The sequence below is a fragment of the Octopus sinensis genome, linkage group LG17 (assembly GCF_006345805.1).
Source record: "Octopus sinensis linkage group LG17, ASM634580v1, whole genome shotgun sequence".
NCBI classification, from domain to species: domain Eukaryota; kingdom Metazoa; phylum Mollusca; class Cephalopoda; order Octopoda; family Octopodidae; genus Octopus; species Octopus sinensis.
This window is the reverse complement of record NC_043013.1, coordinates 6,912,889-6,924,509: the sequence shown is the minus strand read 5'-3', so window position 1 is coordinate 6,924,509 and position 11,621 is coordinate 6,912,889. Positions and strand designations below refer to the sequence as shown.

The window sequence follows — 11,621 nt, the reverse complement described above, 5'->3', positions numbered from 1 at the left end:
TGGTGGAACAAAATCACATCATAACTGTTGAGAAACTATTGGAGATGCGTGGGTTTAGTCATTCAACCATTCATCGACACCTGTATGCCATCGGAAAACGATCACCATTGGTTTCAAGACGAAAATGTGTTCTTACGTCAGGATAGTTACTGTTCGGCCACATACAGCGAGTATAACATTCTAAAGGCTGGAACAGTTTGACTGGGGAACGGTGCCCCTCCTACTATATTCGCCAGACATTGCCCCATCTAATTATCATTTATTCCGCAGAAGGACATAAGAAATGTGTCAAGGCCGACAGGAAGCATCGATGCTTCCAAGGGCTAAACAGCGGTGGTGTAATTCCCTTACAGGACTGCCACGTTAAGTTGACAGTATACAACCACTCTATTTAAAAATCATTTGGACGGAAAAAATATGAATCCTGTAGACGACTTCAGAACAAAACTGGAGCTGTATTTTTCATCACGAAGAAGTAAATTTTGCAAGACTACCAGATTGATCGAAGAGCATTGTAGAAAATGAAGGCCAGTAAATTTTAGATTTAAAAAAGAACTTATTTTAGTTTTGAAAAATAAAAAGAAACAAGTATTAAAACCAGCATTATTCATAGGATGAACCAAGGATGAAAAAGATTGTGATATATAAGAACGACAGTAAATAATATCTGTATGGCATTGTTATACCAAAGTTGGAAATACAATCCCCATGGTCATCATCATCATCATCATCATCATCATCATCATCATCATCATCATCATCATCAACTTCATCATCATCCTTGCTGTATAAATATATGCGCACAATTTGAGGGTAAATATTTCATCGGCTAATCAGTGCCTCGCAGATATATATATATATATACATATATATGAATTTTATAAACATTATATATATATATATATATATATATATATATATATGTATACATATATATATATATATATATATACATATATATATATATAATATATATAATGTATATATATAATATATATATATATATATATATATATATCTAAACATTATATATAGAAGTATATATATATACATACATCAATATACATATATACATTTATATATATATATATTATATATATATATATATATATATATATATATATACATATATATACACACATATATATAGATACATATATACATGCATATATACATACATGTATGTATACATATACACATATATACATACATAAATGTATGTATATATGTAGGTATGTATGTATGTATGTATATACAGACACACAACAACATTTAATTTTTCTTCATACAAACGTATATAAATATAAATTACATCAACATTATTCGCGACGCGAAATTCAATCTCTGCAAATCTCCAGTTCTTCTGAAAGATAACCAACTGTGAAACTGGATCAATTTTCAAAATCTCAGTTCAAATACAAAATAAAAGTTACATAATTGTTCAACTACTATGGTTCTCTGTCGTTCACAAAAATGCAAATGTTGGTGTGTGAGTTCATGCGTGCGTATATGTATGTACGTAAATATGTATGTATGGATGTATGGATGTATGTATGCGTGTACATATGTATGCATGCATGCATGTACGTATATATGCATGTAGTTATACATGCATGCATGTATGTATGTAAGTATGTATGTATGTTATGTATGCCTGTATGTATGCATATATGCATGTATATATCTATGGATGTATATATCTATGTCTGCATGTATGCATATTTATATATATGCATAGAAACAGATGGATGCACATATATACATATATGCGTGATCACAAACACACACACACAAAGAAACATATTTTATATAAGATATGTATACCGACGTATATATATATATACATATATATATGTATATATATATATATATATAATTATTTACTTATTGTGAATGTGCGTGTGACTGTGAATGTGTACAATTGTCTACAAATAGTTATGCATGCGTATATAAATGAATATAAATTAAATATGTGTGTAAATGTACATGACCATATATGTATGTATATGTATATATATATTATATATATATATATATATATATATATATATATATATATATATATACATATATATATATATATACTTATACATATATATATATATACACACACACATATATAATATATACAGATATACATATATATTTATATACATACATATATATGCATATATATATATATATATATATATATATATATATAATATATATATATATATATATATATATATGTGTATATACATATATACATACATATACATATATATATTATATATGTATATATATATATATATATATATATATAAAGAGAGAGAGAGAGAGAGAGAGAGATGAGAAGTATCTAGGTGTGCGTATGATTTATTGTGGAATTCGCTATTGTGTCTGCCGACGTACTCTTCCGTATGTAAACCGTGCACAAGTCTGTATAAATGACAATTATTTACATTCAAAATATATTTATTCAAAATCTGTTTCTAGGCCACATTGTTGCAGAAATGAATTGAAGGTCCACGTTTATTGAAATGGTAATTTTAGCGGATTATTTGGTATAAATAGTTTTTAGGTAAGACAAAAAGTAGTGTATCCTTCTTCTGTTTGTAGATTAAAAAAATGTACTCTTCATCAATTACAATTAAGTGTGCGTCTGGCAAATATAGTTCCAGTGGATGTACTACGGATATATAGAAAATGTAGTTGTGATAAACTGTTGAAATATTTCAGTTTAGACGTAAGAAAAATTTACAAAGGCAGAAAAGAAATGAAAAATTTTAAGAAAAATCATTTAAGAAATAATTAAAGTCAGGGGAAATTACTCTCGAGGCTAAAATAAGGTTGTTAGAGTAGTCTCCCTTGACATGTAAATTTGAATTTTTTAAAATATTCTATATATAAATGGAGATTGAATTTCTGCCTTTCTTTTATAACATTACTGTTCGTCTGCTTTTTTCTCCGTCTCTCATACACACGGACACACACACACATACATGCACAATACGCATAAACATACATATGAACAGACAAACGTACAAATCGTGTTCCAGTGGATATATTCTACGGATATATAGAAAAGATAATTGTTATCAAATAAAATGATTAAATATTTCTTTTGAGATATAACAAGAAAGATCTGAAAATATTAAATTTGGAGATATTCAGGGAGAGGAACTCTGATGGTTGAAAGGATATAGAGTTCTTGCCCTTGATATGTATTATTTTTTTATCTGTCTTTTATATATAAATTTTTTATTATATTCCTAGGATGGTGATAGCTTTCGTTTCTGATTCACTCCGTATATTTCTTTTTTATTGATATAATTCTTCACATTCTCTCATTCTCTCTCTCTCTCTCTCTCTCTCTCTCCTCTCTCTCTCTCTCTCACTCACGCTCTATGTCTTCATCCCTGTTCTCTCTCTCCCTCTCCCTTTCTTTCTCTCCCCGTCATTCACCCTATGTACTCTTCCCTCTCTCTCTCTCTCTCTCTCACCTTTATACCTATCTTTGCATTTTTCATTCATTCATCATTCCATACTTTTCTTTTTTCTCGCTCTCTCTCTGTCTTTCTCTCTTTGTCTTTCTTTCTTTCTTTCAACCTTTTTCCCTCTCTGTCTTTCTTTCTTTCTTTCTTTCTTTCTTTCTTTCTTTCTTTCTTTCTTTCGTTCTTTCTTTCTTTCTTTCTTTCTTTCTTTCTTTGTCTTTCTTTCTTTCATCCTTTCTCTCTCTCTCTCTCTCTTTCTTTCATTCTTTATTTCTTCCTTTCTTTCTTTCTTTCTTTCTTTCTTTCTTTCTTTGTCTTTCTTTCTTTCATCCTTTCTCTCTCTCTCTCTTTTTCTTTCTCTTTTTCTTTCTTTCTTTCTTTCTTTCTGTCTTTTTTCTTTCTTTCTTTATTCATCGCAGTCTAAACCTTTTCTTCAACCCCTCCTGTACAACTTTTCAGTGTTTCTCTCTGTGCGTCGGACACTTCTTATCAACAACAACAACAACAACAACAACAACAACAACAACAACAACAACAACAACAACAACAACAACAGCAACAACAACAACCACATCCCCACTATACATCGCCTTCTTCATTGCTACACAAATCTACTCCGGTGACGTTCCCCCACAGATATCATCTCCTCTCTCTGCCTCTTTGCTTTCACGTCATTTTCATTGTCCTTCTTCCTGACAGATCTTGCATTCTTCTGGGTTTCTTTCAGAACTGAACTCGTGATCTTGCTGTTTGAGCTGCGTATAGAAATATAGTAAAAACAGAAGACTATTATAAATATAAGATGTTTGGCAGACAACGTAAAAACACGGGAAAATGGAGACAATCTCTCCCTGTGGGATGAAGTTAAAATAATAGACAGAGAACACCACTGGAAAATACGAAAACTAAAAGAAGCAGCACACGTGCTAGGACACAACCTCCTAAGCAGACCGAATGCAGATATGAGCAGCATATGGGAAGTGGTATTAAGGAAGGATTGGAAAATATTAGATTTATAAGCCCCGAAATTCACTCCATAATTGACCGCGGGTATATGGTGTTGTAGTAAAGAGCGCAGGCTACTAACCCCAAGATTCCTAGTTCGGTTCTAAGCAGTGGCCTAAATAATAATAATAATAACATCGGAAAATACCTTAGGAATGAGAACTCAGGTTCGAAATTTCCCTAAGACACCTGATGAAGGCAGGAGGGTATATCAGCCGAAATGTTGTGTTAACAATAAACAAGGTGAGGATAAATATATATCAAATGTAAATAATGTAAATAATTCCTCATATCTTAAATATAGAACTGTATTCAGGTAAAATACTAGCGATTTAGTAATGTAACAACATCAAAGAAGTGAGCAGGCAGAAACGTTAGCATGCCGGGCGGTATTTTGTTTACGTTCTGATTTCAAATTCCGCCGAGATCGACTTTGCCTTTCATCTTTTCGGGGTCGAGATAAATTAAGTACTAGCTGCATACTAGGGTCAGTCTAATCGACTGGCCCCTTGCCCCCAAAATTCGGGCCTTGTGCATAGAGTAGAAAAGAATATTTAATAAGGCGGCGAGCTGGTAGAAACGTTAGCACGCCGGGCGAAATACTTAGCGGCATTTCGTGTCTTTACGTCCGGAGTTCAAATTCCGCCGAGATCGACTTTGCCTTTCATCTTTTCCGGGTCGATAAATTAAGTATCAGTTGCATACTGAGGTCGATCTAATCGTCTAAACCCCTCCACCAAAATTTCCGGTCTTGTGCCTAGAGTACAAGAGAATAATGATGATATAAGGAAAGCGAACAACGCCAGCAATTTCGGGGGAGGGGATAAGTCGATTACATCGATCCAGTTTTTAACTGGTACTTATTTTAACATTCCTGAATGGATGAAAGACCGAATCAACCACGGCTGAATTTGAACTCAGAACGTTAAGACGGACGAAATGTCGCTAAGTATTTTGCCCGGATTGCTAAAGATTCTCTCAGGTTGCCTTCTTCATACATGTTGATGTTGATGATAATAATAATAATGATAATAATAATAATAATAATAATGATAATAATAATAATAATAATAATAATAATAATAATAATAATAATAATAATAATAATAATAATAATAATAATAATAATAATGATAATAATAATAATGATGATGATGATGATGATGATGATGATGATGAATATCCCGAGTGCAAAAACGGCAAAGAACGTTTTCATGGGGGTAAATAATCTCACAGAAGGAAGAAGGTTCCTTTAGCTTTGATTGACAATCCTCTAGAAGGTAATTGTGGCACCTCAACAACACAGTCCTCTTTATGAGTGTAATCCCAAATATAAACCACAATTGCGTTCATGAGCCCAAAACCTGAAGTGATGGTCTTTCATTCGGCAAGTGCTCCTCTGCGCAACAAGATGGACCTGTTCGTTATCCAAGTACTACTCCAAAGATTAGGAGAAAATGGACTCAAAACCACCATAGAACTGTAATTGAATGCCATCATTTGGAAGCGAGCCTATCGAAATATGATACCGGAAAAAGAATGCATATTTGGACAGAGAAAGACATGTTCCCTATCACGGAGCGAAGATTTCTAAACCTAAACAATTCTATTGCGAAAAAGCAGTGGCTAGACCAGTTGGGACTGGAGGTGATCACAATGGTGAAACAGCGTGAACGTGAATGCGCTGAACATGGCTAACAGAAAGCAGGGCAAGAACAGGGCTTAGCAGAGAGACTGATAATTCCCTACAAAAGAAACAGATGCTCGGATGATGGTAAATTTTACTTTGTGAAGGAGACTGTCACAGAAGAAGAAAGAATATTGCTATTAGACCCGATTGAGACACGAAACAGCGAAAGCATGAGGCTAACAGCTCTGAGAGGAATCGAGGAAGGAAAACTACATAGTGTGAAAAAGATGGAAGGACTGTTAAGGAAGGAATGTCTACATTGAGAACATAACAGATCTAAACAATATTGTATACTACTCAGCCTCTGTCACTGCAAATTCTTGAGATTAAAAGTGAAAGAAAAGCAGAAGACAAAGCCCCATGGTGCGAATGATGGCTTAGAGCCAAATTAAACAGTTCAAAACCACGGACGGATACATGCAATCAGAGAAAAGAAGAAGGTGAAGGAAAGACATGGGAAAGAACTACAAAGAAAGAACAACATAAGACATAAAGGACTCCAGGTACTTAAGGAAGAACTAAGACTAAAAGATCTAAGCAGTGTCGGGTGAAAGAAAAACAAGACACACACCAACAAAAACCAATTCAGTATCAGTTGAATAGACTCTTCAAGAACAACGAAAGAAAATCCTATGAATAACTTAGCAATGAAGATGAGCATCAGGGAAATTATACGGAAGCAGCATGGGAAATCCGGAGATCGAGAAATCTGGAAATCCAGAGCAAAAAGGTCCAACATAATATAAAAGCAGATTAGTTACGGGAATTGAAAAGAGAAATGGGAGATGGAGTGATACAACACAACCTAACGATCAGGTATAAGAAAGTAAGATTGATGTTGAAGAAACTACTAAAGTGGATTAAATGTTGCCCAAAGATCTCCCAAGTATACACAGTTATATACGACCGTTTTTTTTTACTGAGTGCATTTTATTCATTTCATTTGCCATAGAGGCAGTACAAAGATGAGTAGCTTTGCAGGCTGGACAAAACACTGATGAGGCGAATGATAATAATACAAGATAGTGGAGGCGCAATGGCCCAGTGGTTAGGGTAGCGGACTCGCGTTCATAGGATCGCGGTTTCGATTCCCAGACCGGGCGATGTGAGTGTTTATTGAGCGAAAACACCTAAAGCTCCACGAGGCTCCGGCAGGGATGGTGGTGATCCCTGCTGTACTCTTTCACCACAACTTTCTCTCACTCTTACTTCCTGTTTCTGTTGTACCTGTATTTCAAAGGGCCGGCCTTGTCACTCTCTGTGTCACGCTGAATATCCCCGAAAACTACGTTAAGGGTACACGTGTCTGTGGAGTGCTCAGCCACTTACACGTTAATTTCACGAGCAGGCTGTTCCGTTGATTCGGATCAACCGGAACCCTCGTCGTCGTAACCGACGGAGTGCTTCCATCCATCCAATAATACAAGATGATAAGGATAGGAGACGACAGAAAACGCCCGCCGACCCTCTGCTTCTCTATAGCTTTGTTCTCTTAATAAAACACCTATTAAGGTAATAACCCTCTTACAGTTTACAATGTTTTACAATTTTTACTGACTGCATAGCAAATGGAATACCAAGATGGATGGCAAAAGAAAAGATAATGTTGCTGCAGAAGGAGAAAGGAAAGAGTCAGGAATCATAGACCCGTCACTTGCTTACCATTAATCTGGAATCTACTAATTAGAGTCAGGGCAGATGATATAATTTTCCGGAAAAGAAGAATCTATTGTTAGAGGAACAATGAGTTAGTAGGAAAAAATCAAGGGGGACTGTTGATTTGCTATATATATATATATATATATATATATATATATATATTATATATATATATAATATAATATATATATCTATATATATTATATTATATATATATTATATAGGCACAGGAGTGGCTGTGTAGTAAGTAGCTTGCTAACAAACCACATGGTTCCGGTTTCAGTCCTATTGCGTGGCACCTTGGGCAAGTGTCTTCTGCTATAGCCTCGGGCCGACCAAAGCTTGTGAGTGGATTTGGTAGACGGAAACTGAAAGAAGCCCGGTCGTATATATGTATATATATATATGTGCGTATGTTTGTGTGTCTGTGTTTGTCCTCCTAGCATTGCTTGACAACCGATTTGTTCGACTAAAGGCGTTGCCCCAGCATGGCCGCAGTCAAATGATTGAAACAAGTAAAAGAGTAAAAGATATATATTATATATATATATATATATATATATATATATATATATATATATATATATATAGATAGATAGATAGATAGACAGACAGATAGATAGATAGATAGATAGATAGATAGATAGATAGATAGATAGATAGATAGATAGATAGATAGATAGATAGATAGATAGCCGAATATTAAATAAAGTACGAGTTAGGCAGAAACTTGTAACTGCAGGGTGGATAAATTACAGTCCCATACAGTTGGCTCTTGGAGTGTCTGAGAACGTCCAGAGTAAATGAGAAGATAAACAACTTCCTTGAGAAAGCAATAAGAGTGTGGGAAGTAGAACTGCCATGAGCAAAAGTGAAAGTGTTCAGTAAAGCTATTGGAATGGAATTTAGAATAGATAAGTGCACTGTTCTAATTATGAAGAGACCTAATCACGAAGAGAGCCTGGAAGATAAACTTTGATAGCATAAATTTATCACAAGACAACATTACTAGACCGCTGTGGCGTAATGAAGGATACAAACATCTAGGAGTGCAGCAAAACGATTGTATAATGGAAGGAGAAATGAGAAGGAAAGTTACAAAAAGGCACAAGGAGAGAAATAGGAAGGTGTGCAAAACAAAATTAAATGGCGGGAACATTATTAAAGCCATAAATACATGGGCTATGCCTTGTATTGAAATCCTTTCCCCCCTTTCTGAAATAGACAAAAGCTGAGCCTCAGAACCAGGATACAAGAACTAGAAAGCTGCCCACACTACACAACGCACCCTCATTCACAGGTTCCGGTTTGTGCCCATACCACTTTAAATGTATACATATATGCATTTATGCATACATGCATATATACATACATGTATAAATACATACATCAGCTGAAGACTCATAAAATACAGGATTTAAAGTATACAAAATTTTGCAATAAAGATATGAGTAAATAATAAAACTTACTGGTATTCCATCTGTTGGGTTGTCACACATTTTGTAATGCACTTCTTGGTAATAACATCTTGTGTTTCTGGAGAAGAGAGAATGGTGTCATCCATCATCTTTGAGACAAAAGCTTGTTATGTATGAAGGTATAGACCAGATGGCTTATTTGCAACTTTGTAACATTAGCATGACTTGGTAAATGACTTCTGAGCAGTTTTCGAGAATGAGTGAAACATTTGCTTGCTTTTTTACATTTACGTAAAATAAATAATAATTCGTGACGTACATTTGCCATTTAAATATGGCTAACCCCTAAGGGTGGATGCTACTGTAGTTTGTATCCCCAGGAGGACACCTCCTCCAGCTGGCCATAGACACACTTTCTGTACCCTATCAGTGTTTGCAAAGGGAAGCCATCCTTCCCGTCTTCAACTTATGATACACACGGACTCGAGTTTCTGGGTAGTGACCCGTCATCGGCGTGTGACAATCACAGTTGTCGATGAGAAGTAGGTTCCCTTCACAAACACTTATACTTTTTCCAGTATCGATAGACACTGATATCGAAAAAGTGTAAATAATAATTGTTTTCTCTAAAAGAATTGAGAAGTAAAATAAGTTGAATTTTGCAGATGTGAGAGGGTTAACAAGCTGAAATTCGTGGTTGCGAGAACACTATCGAAGATTAGACTCAGTTTTCTAGTTTTGATATCTTTTATAATTAATTTTAGCTCTGTGGTTGAGATGGTGATACATCATTACCACTTCTAGATTCAACACAATTGCTGCCACCACTACCACCACCATCTTCTTTTGCCATCTCTGTCTTTTAGCTACCATGTGGTGGAGGATGATTTGAAAGGATTCATGGGTTGGAGGAATACACCAAGCTCCAATACATACTTTGCCCTGTTTTCTAAGGCTAGATGCCCTTCCTGACACCGACAACTTTCCATAGTACACTGGATGCTTTCACATGTCACAAGTACCAGCGAGTTCACCATGTAGTTCCTAACACTTATACTCCCTTCTGCAAGGTTGGATTACATTAGAGGGCAAAGTAGTTTTAGGCTAGATGCTGAAAGCACAAAGGAAGAGTCCGTAACAGGTTTCTTTCTGTAGAGAGAATACATAGATACTTGTATTATACAAAAAGGGGCAGGTGTAATCCAGGTGGGGCTGAAAAGGGAGATAAAGATGGAATTGGCAAGATATCAGGATTGGCCCTGAAAACAGAAGAACAGGAAGGGCGGGTGCTTAGTGATGCACGCGTATATGGAGAAGTTGGTTAGAGATGGGGTAAAACAATTTAACACGCACATTTTCCTCCTCATTATGGCTGAATTTTGAATTATTGTGATTCCTTTTCTTGATACGTAAATGAGAATGATTAGAATTAAATAAGCAGTAATGCACTACATGTTATGGGGTCATCTTACTAGTTGGTTCATGTGGTCCGAAGAAGGACTTTCTCTTAAAGCGATTTCAGCAGCGGTAACTCTTCCTACGTCATCCTACTTGACCAAGCTTTACACACATCAGGGAAAGGACTGTTCGTTGTTCAAATATAAGAATGAATCGTTCTTTTCGGGTTGTGAGGAGCAGATCTGGAATTTGAAGCTGATGACGAGTAACAACAAAGAAGCTCATACGCTCTACCATTCATTGATGCTATTCAGAACCAAATGTATGTTCACACGTCATCTTCGAAGTGATTTTTTTCCGAGACTACTTCCGAAGATAAACGCTGTCCCAGACGTGTTAAATATGACTTTACGCGAATATATTTTATTCCGCGCTGGCTGCTCCGTGCAACTTATATATATATATATATATATATATATATATATATATATATATGCCATACTAATACAATTGCTCGTTTGTTTTCCACCTGCCTTCGTCTTTTGTCTATTTTCATAAAGCTTCCCGTTATATATATATATATATATATACACAACTAAAAATAAGGGTGTCTGAGAGACACCACCATGCCAAAATAGCAGTCAAAACCCTGACTTTAAAAACCACGTTTAATGTTCATATCGTACCATGAGAAAAGACAGAAGGACAAAATAGACTAGCAAAAAATATTATTGAATAATTCAAGATCCAGGATTTCTGGTTTTGCTTTAAATAAGCTTTACCGTCATCGGTTGAATATATCAAAAGTACATAAATACAGATATATATATGCAGAACAAACGTTATACTTACATATACGAACGTCCATACATACATATATATGCACGTATGCACAAGGCCAGTTAAATTGCCCGCCAAAACACCTCATAAGCACGATATGGTCAAAATAAACACCGCAGTATATATATATATCTA

At 35.1% G+C, this 11,621-nt stretch overlaps 1 protein-coding gene across 6 annotated transcripts in view; it reads right to left on the bottom strand.

The window, feature by feature from the left end:
- Window positions 1–3,816: 3,816 nt before the first annotated feature.
- Window positions 3,817–11,621, bottom strand: part of LOC115221115 — a 34,847-nt gene continuing 27,042 nt past the window's right edge. Inside the window, exons 3-5 of one of the 6 annotated variants that reach the window (XR_005002610.1) lie at window positions 9,300–9,366; window positions 4,009–4,231; window positions 3,817–3,961 (exon numbers count right to left, since the gene is read on the bottom strand). Coding sequence is in view for 4 of the 6 variants with exons in the window: in XM_036510289.1 (XP_036366182.1) it covers window positions 4,078–4,231; window positions 9,300–9,366 (221 nt within the window). In the remaining 2 variants the exon portion in view is untranslated. Of the gene's footprint in view, window positions 4,246–9,299; window positions 9,367–11,621 lie in introns of all 6 variants that reach the window. The other 5 variants (XR_005002611.1, XM_036510289.1, XM_036510290.1 and 2 more) reach the window with 5 other exon arrangements.